At 39.5% G+C, this 12,353-nt stretch overlaps 1 protein-coding gene across 7 annotated transcripts in view; it reads right to left on the bottom strand.

Annotated features, from left to right (window-relative positions):
* LOC122561459 (terminal uridylyltransferase 7-like) overlaps positions 1-12,353 on the bottom strand; it is a 90,997-nt gene that overhangs the window by 29,692 nt on the left and 48,952 nt on the right. For all 7 annotated transcript variants that reach the window (XM_043713220.1, XM_043713227.1, XM_043713205.1 and 4 more), the window contains 8 exons: positions 9,014-9,100; positions 7,119-7,222; positions 3,997-4,054; positions 2,767-2,870; positions 2,394-2,483; positions 2,023-2,136; positions 1,582-1,659; positions 1,234-1,411 (listed from right to left, as the gene is read on the bottom strand). In XM_043713220.1, coding sequence (XP_043569155.1) covers positions 1,234-1,411; positions 1,582-1,659; positions 2,023-2,136; positions 2,394-2,483; positions 2,767-2,870; positions 3,997-4,054; positions 7,119-7,222; positions 9,014-9,100 — 813 coding nt within the window. The remainder of the gene's footprint in view (positions 1-1,233; positions 1,412-1,581; positions 1,660-2,022; positions 2,137-2,393; positions 2,484-2,766; positions 2,871-3,996; positions 4,055-7,118; positions 7,223-9,013; positions 9,101-12,353) is intronic.

The following is a 12,353-nucleotide window of genomic DNA, read 5'->3' on the forward strand; positions in this document are numbered from 1 at the left end:
CTCCTCTAGCTTATCTCTCCACGCTTCAGGCTCTCTGCCTTTATTCCTGATGAAGGGCTTTTGCCCGAAACGTCGATTTTGCTGCTCCTCGGATGCTGCCTGAACTGCTGTGGTCTTCCAGCACCACTGATCCAAAATACTAATCACTGCTGGTCCATTTAGCTACTATAATTCAAGTTGTCTTCTACCTAAAGGAACAAATTCAGCTCCCTCTTAGAGGCCTTTAGTAAGTTAATATTCACTGCACATTCTAACTTCTTTTTATTAGTGCCAGACCTCCACTGAGAATTCAGTTCAAATAACCTAAGCTACTGGAGTATAGCCTGAAACATTGGAATCATAACTCCCAGAAGCCTAAATTTAGGTAATGTAATAAGCTCCAGTTTCTCCAAGTCTGATGTAAATCCGGAGCCCACCTCTGGGTCTCAACATCCTCTACCATTTGAGAACAAAAATGCACACAGTAATCAAGAGATAGCCATAAGTTTCTTATATTTATATATTACACACAGTCAAAGGTAGTCACCTCTGAGGGAACAGTAATGTATGTGAAAAGGGACCATGTAAAGCTTCATGAGCTAAGTCTCTTTCCTGTGCCACCACCTTAAGTGTGCCACCCTATACTGAATAGTAACACAGCTAATTGACTTTAATCTGGTAATATCACTGTCACTATTGTCTGGACATCCAACACCACTTCCAGATCACTGAAATCAAGGCAACTTACTGAATGCAAGAGCAGAGAAACACAGGCACCACTATGGCTCATACTGGATTTCAACGTCACTTTTCCATCCACTTTACATATTCGTAGATTCCTCGAAATCCATCTACCGCAGCTCTAAGTGAATTCAACAATGGAGCACACACAACCCACTGGGGGTTGAATTCCAAAGTTTCACAACCTTATAAAAGAAGTAATTTACCTTCATCTTAAACCTAAAGGTTTTGTTTTAGTATTCTCTCTTCAATGCTGCATAAGAGAAGGTATTAATAATAACTGCAATCACTTGGACTCTTCCCTTTCACATTTTGCTTAAGCAAATTATTGAACAACTGGGTAATTAAAATTCCCAAATGCATGCACATAACTTCATTCCGTATTCATGAGGATAAGGGCATTTACTATGCCCCCTCAATCCTGTCAGACACCACAGCGCACACCTTATTAAATATTAGTTAAAATCAGATTGTATCATGTCAGTGACAATGCATCATCTTTGCAAGATTTACCTTCTATAACAATATATTTAGAAGTCCATTGCTTCTTAAAGGTTGTGAGAAGAGCCTTTCGCCTGATGCTGATAACATGTTCTTTAAAATCAAACTCCTCTGTGTAGAACCTGAGAAGCCCCAGCCACAACTCTCCTACAGACTCTTTATTTTTTCCATAGTCTGGCCACTTGTCTTTCTATAATAATAAATTTTGAAAAGACTACATCAGTATTTGACAAAATAAAAGTTTATTTGAGGATGAGCTTAGCAAAAACTAAGAGGTTATTCCAGGATAAAAATTGACTGAGGTGAAGAAACTAAAAATGATTAGTTTAAAAAGAACCATGATTATTTAAGATAACTTACCAGTTCATCCAATTTATCAAAGTAATAGACATTCCAACCATCAATTAATTTTTCTGGCTTTTTCGTTTCACTGTATATCTGAAAATTAGTGACAGTTAAGTAATGGTAATTCTACAAACGAACTCACTTCTTGTACACACAGACATGAACAGAATCTTTAGCCTTTTATGGACACTAAAACTGATGGATCATTTACTTAATTTTGAAAATGCAAACTGTATTTATTATCTGTATTTTCAACTGTGTATAAAACATGTCTTATTTCAATCTACTATACAATTCAATGCTATTCTGACATTTAAAAAAATGTCCAGAAAACTGAAATATTAGTGACTGTTTACTCTGAAAGAGCAAGGAATCTTTGAGGACAAAACTTTGAATTAGTAGGTAAATTTAAACAACTATGTACTCTGAGGAAGACCTTTGTATATTCTTGCATACCTCTTGAAGGACAGGAATTACCGGTGGTTTCCTTTGTTGTAGGAAGTAAAGTGCCATTAAGGTATATGCATATGATGAAAGACTGCCTCTAGATGCATCTCCAATATCACAAACCTATTCAAAACGAAACAAATTTTTATTACCTGACATGCTTAGCATCAAGATAAGACAAAATATAGTTTGGCATGACAAATTCTCAGAATATACTAAGACATTGTTCCAAAGTTCAAACTATCATTTTTAAAACAATATCAAGTTAAAATAGATTCACAGAATAAGGTTATACAATTAACTATCTCAAAGTTTCATCTCTAAAAATAGAGACACAAACATTAATCAATTCCGACATACAAGAATAAAAGTATAGTTACCTTAGCAAAAACCTTCATTGTATATCCTAAACATTTCACTCTGGGATCAATTGCTGCATAAGAGGCCAGAAGTCCAGTGTTATGCAATGCCTGCAGAAAGATCATTGATTCAACAAATCAAAGCTGTATATTTATGAAAAAAGCACTAAAGTAATTGTGCAATGTTGGTCGTAATATTTTTAAAAATACAATCGTGAAATGAGTTAAAATCAGAAATACACAGTCTTTTTACACTGTCTACGACAGATAATAAAGATCTGATGGAATAAGACGATTGGTCCCAGAACAAAATATTTAAAACAGTGTATTTAAAACAAGTCTACTGAAAAGTGTCTGTTAATATTGCATTTAATTAACACGTTGTCTTCCTTACCAGAGTGTTATACAAACTAATATCTCCCTCAAGGCCACTTCTTACATGGAAAAATTTAACAATTGGAACTTTCGCTGTTGTAATAGGCAGAATGCTCTTTAAGCCTAGGATTAGAGTTTAAATTGATGATTATAATTTCAAATTAGCAACCATCATTGTTACCAATTATGGTCAACATAAATAAAATAAAAGTAACATCAATTTCTAAAAATCTGCAAGTTCGGAATACAACAGGCCAATCAGCATGTGTAAAGTACACATCAATAAGACGGGACAGGACTTTTATTGAGTTTGACATACTAAGGAAATCTGTGGATGCATATTCTTACAGGGGCAATGTGCATGGGGTAGCAGGGTTGTGTGGAGGGTGGTGAGTGTGGACTGTGCACGCGTGTGGAGGGTTGCGTTGTGTGTGCGCGCGCAAGTGTGTGGAGGGTGATGTGCGCGGAGGGTGCTATGTGCGCGGCGGGTGCTGTGTGCACGAGTGCGCGGAGGGTGCTGAGTGTGCGTACGGTGATGTGTAGAGGGTGGTGTGCATGCGTGGAGGGTGGTGTATGAGTGTGCACACATGTGAAGGGGGGAAGGTAGAGTGTGTGTGTAGAGGGTGGTGTGTGCGCGTGGAGGGTGTTGTGTGCGCGTGGAGGGTGCTGTGTGTGCGTGCAAGTGTGTATAGGATGTGTGTAGGGAGGTGTGCGCATGTTGTAAAGGGTGGTGTGCGCGTGTAGGGTGGTGCGTATAAGTGTGTGGAGGGTGGTGTGTGTGCACGCGCATGTGTGTGGAGGTGTGTGTGTGTGGTGGGGTGTACGTGGAGGGTTTGTGTGGGGGGAAGGGTGTGTATGGAGGGTGTGTGCATGCGCGCATGGAGAGGTATCTGTGCGTGCGTGGAGGGGTGTGTGCGTGCGTGGAGGGGTGTGTGCGTGCGTGGAGGGGTGTGTGCGTGCGTGTGTGAGCACGTCTGTAAATTCCTGCATAGGGATGGTGGTGGTGAGGGGTAGGGGTTTTTTGTTGAGATACTGGATTAAAAACATTAACTCTGTTTCTTTCCACAGACACTGCTAGATCTGCAGACTTTATCTGTTGCAGATTTCCAACACCTGCAGCATTTTGCTTTTATTTGAGTGCTTTGTCCGAAATGTTTCATTTTTCAACACTAATCTCTTTTACATGGGTGAACAACGTCTTTTCTTTCTAAAGACTGTTTTATCTGATATTAATGAGGCTGTGAAATACCTGGATGTTTTCTGAGCACTCTTGCCAAATCCTCTATAATCTTGATGCAATTTAAACCCTGCAACAGAAGTGAAGAAAAATGTATACTTTTATCTGTATCAAGGATCGGTGCTAGGTCCACTACTTTCCATCATTTATTTAATGATTTGGATGTGAGCATTAAGAGGTAAAGGTAGTAAGATTACAGATGACACTAAAATTGGAGGTGTAGTGGACAGCGAAGAAGGTTACCTCAGATCACAACAGGATCTTGATCATATGGGCCAATGGGCTGAGAAGTGGCAGATGGAGTTTAATTTTACATAAATGTAAGGTGTTGCATTTTGGGAAAGCAAACCTTAGCAGGACTTATACACTTAATGTTAAGGTCCTCGGGAGTGTTACTGAACAAAGAGACCGTGGAGTGGAGGTTCATAGCTCCCTGAAAGTGGAATCGCAGGTAGATAGGATAGTGAAGGTGGTGTTTGGTATGATTTCCTTTATTTTAGATTAGATTAGATTACAGTGTGGAAACAGGCCCTTCGGCCCAACAAGTCCACACCGACCCGCCGAAACGCAACCCACCCATACCCCTATATTTACCCCTTACCTAACACTACGGGCAATTTAGCATGGCCAATTCACCTTACCCCCTGCACATCTTTGGACTGTGGGAGGAAACTGGAGCACCCAGAGGAAACCCACGCAGACACAGGGAGGACGTGCAAACTCCACACAGTCAGTCGTCTGAGGCAGGAAGTGAACCCGGGTCTCTGGCGCTGTGAGGCAGCAGTGCTAACCACTGTGCCACCGTGCCGCCCACGTCAAAGTATTGAGTACAGGAGTTAGGAGGTGATGTTGCGGCTGTACAGGACATTGGTAAGGCCACTTTTGGAGTAATGCGTGCAATTCTGGTCTCCTTTCTATCAGAAGGATGTTGTGAAACTTGAAAGGGTTCAGAAAAGATTTACAAGGATGTTGCAAGGGTTGGGGGACTTGAGCGGTTGAATAGGCTAGAGCCGTTTTTCCTGGAGCGTTGGAGGCTGAGGGGTGAGCTTATAGAGGTTTACAAAATCATGAGGGGCATGGATAGGATAAATAGACAAAGTCCCTTTCCTGGTTTGGGGAGTCCAGAACTAAAGGGCATTGGTTTACAGTGAGAGGGGAGAGATATAAAAGAGATCTAAGGGGCAACGTTTTCATGTAGAGGGTGGTACGTGTATGGAATGAGCTGCCAGAGGAAGTGGTAGAGGCTGGTACAATTGCAACACTTAAAAGGTATCCGGATGGGTATATGAATAAAAGTGTTTGGAGGGATATGGGTCGTGTGCTGGCAGGTGGGACTAGATTGGGCTGGGATATCTGGTCGGCATGGACGGGTTGGACCGAAAGATCTGTTTCCATGCTGTACATCTCTATGACCCTATGACTATCTGCTGTTTGCAGCTGAAGTCACATGTAAAACACTATGTTCAAAAGTAGTACTTTTTAAAAGAAACTGAATTCAACCAAAAATTAGAGGCAAACCAAATAGAGTAAATGCAGTTCAGATTCTGGTCAGTGGATTTACGTAATATAGCTAGCAGTTGCAGGTAATTATAGGTAAGTGTAAAATAAGTAGAAGAGGAACAAAAAAACCCAAAAGAGGCAACATGTTTTTAATGGACACTTGTACTTCGTGCAAATAACATTTTTTTAAAATTCTGACTAATAAAAAGGGAAGAGAAGAAAAATATTGCAGTAGCAGAGATGAATGTTACTACAGAATGCATTAGTCATAGCCCATTAAAATCATGGCGAGAGAGGTTTTGGTATTTAATCTTAGGAAGAACATCCTGGGCTTTGTAGTCAGTGGCAAAGAAAGAGTGATTGCTGCTGCCCATGAAGAAAACTGTCCATGGAGCATTTCTGGATTAGGAACATCCGTTATTACACAGCAGCTTAAACATGGTAGCAAGTTAACCATATTACCCTGCTGCAAATCTGAGACTTATCAGTTCCTCAGCAATTTCGAAGAACTCACAAATAGCTAACCTAACGCATTTAAAATCCTCCAATTTATTTTAAATATTCAAATAATAAAACAAGTATATGACTACTTTACATTGAAAGAGCATTTTGTGGAGAAATTTGGCAATTCATAAACTTAGATTTCATTTTTTCAGACCTTTAAGGCAGTTTGGCAGTAGTTATTAAGTTTATATGCTGTAAAAGTCCCAGATACAACTTATTAAACAATTGCAACCTGTATCTGTTGCCGATTTAAACATCAATACGAACAATGTCATAATGAAACAGTTCATGACTGCATGGGAGGCAAGGAGTCTCGAGGAACTCCTATTCTAAGGAGTCTGTAATCACTCAATTTGCCCTGAAAGCCCAAGTTCCTGTTTCACCTACAATTTTCAGATTTTTCCATTGTTCTGGCAATGTCCAAACGTCCAAGTTGCTGTCAGTCTCAATGGCCTAATGATGGTAAATGATGAAGGTTTCACTGTCATTGCAACAGAAGTCAGGAGCAATATTTCCTTCCTTCAGGATACATAGTTGAAAATGATTACTCCCGATGTATCACAAATTAACTTTGAGGAACAGTTTGAAAAAACTGAACCGTCAAAATGACATGTTGAAGTTTTCCAAATCAGATTAGATTGGGGGAGGAGAAGGTATAGTGGTAATGTCATGGAACTAGTAACCCAGAGACCTGGATGTCTGGATGAACTGAAAGCTACTCTCAGTAAAGGTGACTGTGAAAATTACATCCATTGTTGTAAAGACCTACCTGGTTCACTAATGTCTTTTAGGGAAGGAAATCTGCCATCCAAATAGCTCCAAAACCAGAGCAATAAGGCTAACTTTTAATTGCCTGCTGAAATGGCCGAGTGAGCCACTCAGTTAAAGGGTAATTAGGGATGGCAATAAGTGCTGGTACTTCTGGGATGCCCAGGGCCCATGAAGGAACAAAACATAAGATGATAGGACAATTTTCAAATTTGAAGGGGAGTGGAGTAAAACACAACATTGATAGAACTTTTCACGAAGATATTGTGCACTCAGTACATGGTACCTAGTAAAAAGCAAACTTTAATAGGCATTTGGATAAGTTTCAATCGTAAGTCCTAAACATCAGTTAATAAACATACCTCTGCTGTTTCCTGATCTTCAAATGTCATACAGATATCAAGATCACTTTGTCTAAAACCAAACCCATTCTTGGAGGACCCAAACAAGCAGAGCTTTGCTTTAGCTGAAAAATAAAACACTGCACTGAAATTTACAAATAATTTTCTTCAATTGAAAAACATGTTCTTGAACTCCATTCAAAGTACATGTGGAATTTGAACCTTCTATTGCAGTTCTTATAATAAATAGCTCAAAATAGTTTGTGTTATTAAAAGAAGACTTGAGTCTGTATTGCATGATTATTATGAATAAGAGAAATTAAGCAAATCTCTCTTCATAGACAAATACGAAGTGTAGGCATTAATAAAGTTCCGCTAGTTTTCAACATTTATGACTCTATTTGGCTAAGAATTCGTAAGAAAATATGTCAAGAACAACTTTTATTAAAAATAGACACTTCTGTTTGATACTTCAGTAACAATATCAAAATGGAACAGAACATTTCAACTAAAAGCATACATTCAAAACCCTCAACTGAAAATTTCAAGGTGTTATTCAAAAATACCGACTTCGATTTTTGGGAAGTTAGTATGAGCCAGTTTTCCCGGTCCTCTCCCCAGGGAATTCCTCATTCTACTGGTGCAAGTGCCAAGAAATGTAAGATACCTGGATTGCAAAAGGCTCAGGTTAAAGAGAAACATGTCTGTAAAGCAGGATGAAAAGAGGAGGTTTCTGACTTTCCCTCTCGTTTCTTTGTATGGGCTGGCGGGGGGGTGGGGGGGGGGGGGGGGCATGAGAGTGTGTGTGTGTGTGTGTGTGTGTGTGTGTGTGTGTGAGAGAGACACCCAGGCATGTGTTCAAGACCTGCTGCTTCCATAGCTAGTCTCCCATTCCTGTGGATTTGATGACACCAGGACAGGCCATAGGTCGTAGATCTGCGGCTAGGTTACTATATTTATCAAATATGTACCTCTCCCTGAATGATGCCTATTAATCAGGTCTCAATCTCTGAAGGCACAAAGACAGCTTATGGAACTGTGTTCACAATTTATTTCAATTTATGTGATATATCTAAATAGGTACAGGAAGAAAAATAATCAATCTCCATCTCTACAAACAATTGACATGTTTCATAAAATAATTTTGGTTTATAATGCACTAATTCCTTCCAATATGTCAGGCATAACAACTTGTTCTCGATCGTATAATGCTGTCTAAATTGTAATTGCTCTACCATTGGTGTCAGTCCCTTCAGAGAGGCCCCAAATTTTGAATCATACAATCCCTACAGTGTGGAAGCAGGCCATTTGGCCCATCAAATCCAAAATGACTTTCCAAAGAGCATCCCATCCAGATCCAGCTCTACCCAATCCCAGTGACCCTGCACCAACATGGCCAATCTACGTGAATTTCACATCTCTAAATTCTATGAACAATTTAGTATGATCAATCCGCCTAACCTGTCTGTCTTTGAATTATGGGAGGAAACGAAGCACCCGGAGGAAACCCATGCAGACACAGAGAGAATGTGTAAACTCCAGACAGAGGGCCAAGGCTAGAATCAAATCTGGGTCCCTGGCACAGTGAGGCAGCACTGCTAACCACTGAGCCACTTTGGAATTCCTCAGCTGCATTTTTGGACTCTGCTTCTCACTTTTTAAAATACATTTCTTGGGCCAAGCTCTCAGTTATTTAACCCATTATCTCCTTATGTGGGTAGGTGACATACTTGTTTTGTAATGCTTGTGCAATATCGTACGAAGTTTCATTACATCAAAAGCAGAAAATGCAAGCTGTTTTCGATAAACATTTTTCAGATATGTATAAAAGCTGATTGGATCATGCAATTTGATTTTTGTCGATTATGCATATGTTTAGTAAATTAATAACTAAAGGTGTAAAATAATATTTTTACCATCAAGTTCTTTCTTGATAAACGCTTCCAGTTTTATCAATATATGTTCACGTGCTTGAATTTCTAGAAGATCTGGGGCAAAGTCATCTGAATTGGAAAGGGAAGATATTTAGTTTCCATAATTGATTTGATATTCCGACAGAAAACTTTGAAAATTCAAACCAACCATTTCCTCTGACCCTCTCTCCGTGCTAGTTCTATTCTATTTTTCCAATTTACCCATCACTGTTGCAGCTGTTCTGATGATACCACGTTTCATACCAGAGCTTCTGATATGTCTTCCCTTTTTATTAATTCAAGGATTTCCTCTCCATTGTGGATGACAAGATGCTTGACAGCATATGCCTGCATTTGTGTTCTCACATTTTTTTTAACCCTCCTTCCTAGAATCATGTTCTGTCCTCACCAGCCATTGTATTCAATTAATTATTCCTTGCCATTTTCATCCCAATCACCATCAAACACAACTTTTCTTCTTGTCTGCTTTCAGCATTCGAAACAGACTGTTTCATAAAAATTAAGAGTAACATTAGGCTGTTTGGGTCCTCTAAAGCCCACTCCATTTTCTTCATGGCACCCTTGTCCACACCACTTTCATGAGAAGTGATGGGAAAAGGCAGGATAATGTCATTAATTGAACCCTTCAGAGATAGGCCAGGGATCACTGTGGCCAAATGGCCTCCTTCTTCAAAATTCCATGATCCTGCAATGTTGTACCATCATACTTTTGTAATTTAATCTCTCCTGCCTTGCACCCTATTATAGGCCTTCTCCCTTGTCCTTTCCTTCCCAAACCTCTTTTCGTTATTTCTGTACTTGCTTAAAACCTCTTACATCCCAAACTTTTGCCAGTTATTTCAAAAAGACATTGACAAGAACTATTAAGGCTAAATAGTATCAGCTTTCTTGAGCAGTAGAAGCAGAGGGACAAGTAAAATAACAATCTGTTGATGGAACGGCTCAACACTGTCCTGCTGCCAATCAATTTTCCCAGCAGAAAGCAGTAGGTGTGCATGCATGGGAACTGTCTGCCCACTGTAGAAGCAGACAGTAGAAAGGCCCATATCAGCAGCTCAGGGGTCCACTGAAAAAGGCAGTGCTGCAGACAAGGAAATCAATCCCTGTAACAACGAACAAGCCTCCATCCATTATCCAAAAAGGGAACTCCCTTTGTTAACCCCAAGGTCTCTGATCTGGCTCTCCCAGTGTCACTGCTGAGGTTTCAGAATTATTGGTCCTCTAAAAGGGCTGTAACATCAGAAGCTCAACTTTGTCCTTAAACAGGGCTTTCTGGAAATAAAATGTCAAACTGGTAATGGCAAATGTGGGCTTTGAATCTGGGTCCTAGTCAGAGTCCTATAGCTTGCAATAAAATTCACATTATTAATTCTGTTTCTATATTCTCCTAGACTGCCTGATTAGCTAAGCCATTTCTAGCATTTCTGTTTATATTTTAGATTGTCAGCATCAGCAGTATTGTGCTTTTGTACATTACACAGTATTGATTAGCACAGAAGGGGGCCATTTGGCCCATTGTGGCTGTACTGGTTCCATTATGTAGTACCAATCTCCTGCATTTTTAACATATCGTTCCATTCCATTTCTACCAAATTATCATCCAATGCCCTCTTGAAAGCTTTGAATCTGCCTCTGCCGCATTTCTACAGTGCATTTCATACCCTAACTACTGTGTGAAAAAGACTTTTCTCACATCACCTTGGAGTCATTTGCACATTGCTTCAGATTTTTGCCCTCTCATTCTTTTCTCTTTCGCAAATAGAGACAGTTTTTTTCCCTACTTACACTACACAGCCATTCATGATTTTACCAGCCACTATCAGATCAATCTGATCAAAGAGGATTTCAGCAGAAGTAAAGCTAAGACAACTGTTGAAGCTCAAACGAATATGCTTTGTGGTGGAGCAAATGTGGTTACGTGCTCATCTTTATGTCAATTATAACATCAAGGTTCCAAACGATGTGACTCTGACTTTTTCAGTTGAGTACTTCTATGTACTGTTGTATTGTATCAGAAGCCTTGTTACTCTGAGCTCCTGCGATTAATTAGAAGTTAAGAAGACTAGTATGTAAGAACACTATTCTGCTGCTTAAATGTGTAACTTGACCATATTACAGTTAAATGCTATATTTTCATTAAGTTAGACACTCAAGATATATTAGAGCATTCAAAGATTAACCAAAGTGATACATAGTTGCATGGTAGAGATAGAGAACAAATTAATTGCAAATACAATCATAATGAAGACAGGTAATAGACAACTTTCATTTGTCCTCTAATTAAATTGTCATAATGTCACATAACTGCCAACAACAAAAATGGACACATGATATTTAATCTTAAACATTTGGCTAAATGCAGCCAAAAGCACGTTGCCTCTAAGGTATAAGGACATTGGCCTGAGGTGACCACAACTTGATTGGTATGAGATGTCATGTATGTTTAATGGTGCTTCATCTGCTAAACAATAGCAAAGAATTGCTAGAATACTATTTAGCAAAAGAAGATTTGAAGTCAGGCAGATTGTCTAGTGTCCACATTTAAAAATGTTAATCTCTCCTCTTTCAGAAGCTGACAGATCTCATGCATATTTCCAGAATTTTCTGGTTTTTTTTCAAATCTGTGTACCAAAACGTGTTAATATGGCAAATTATATATTCAGTGTGTAAACCACTTCCTAAAGTTTGAACTCTTCCACATTTTCTCCTCTTTCCTCAGTATGATCTGGCACCAATGCTAATTTAATTTAAAATCCCTATATCCATTTATATAAGTATTCTGGCTTTCACTCCAGCCCTTTGCTTATTAATTTATCACTATTTCTTTCCTATTGATCCCTCTGGAAATTTTTACATCTACCCCGTTACCTTTCCTATTCATTGTACACACTGTTGGCTAACTTCAAAAAGACTGTCCCATTCACCTCAGCCACTGCTGCCTTCTTAGACCTACTGGACTGATATTTGCTCATTGTGATAATGCTCTTTGTTGCATTTACCACCAGCTTATTCTCTCTCACAAACATGACCACAATGACTGCACTGACATAACGCCTGACTGACACTCTGCTAACTGATCCCTTATTTATGCCGTCCTGCCTTGACAAGTTATTCATCACCCACATGAACGAAAATGCTGTATTGGTGATGTTCCCTTTAATCATAAATTCTTTCCAATCCTCCCACTTTCTCCAAACAAAAGGAGTAGCCATGGGCACCCGCATGGGCCCCAGCTATGCCTGCCTCTTCGTAGGGTATGTGGAACAATCCATCTTCCGCAACTACACTGGCCCCACCCCCCATCTTTTCCTTCACTACATTG

This window comes from Chiloscyllium plagiosum, chromosome 2, assembly GCF_004010195.1.
Source record: "Chiloscyllium plagiosum isolate BGI_BamShark_2017 chromosome 2, ASM401019v2, whole genome shotgun sequence".
Lineage (NCBI taxonomy): Eukaryota > Metazoa > Chordata > Chondrichthyes > Orectolobiformes > Hemiscylliidae > Chiloscyllium > Chiloscyllium plagiosum.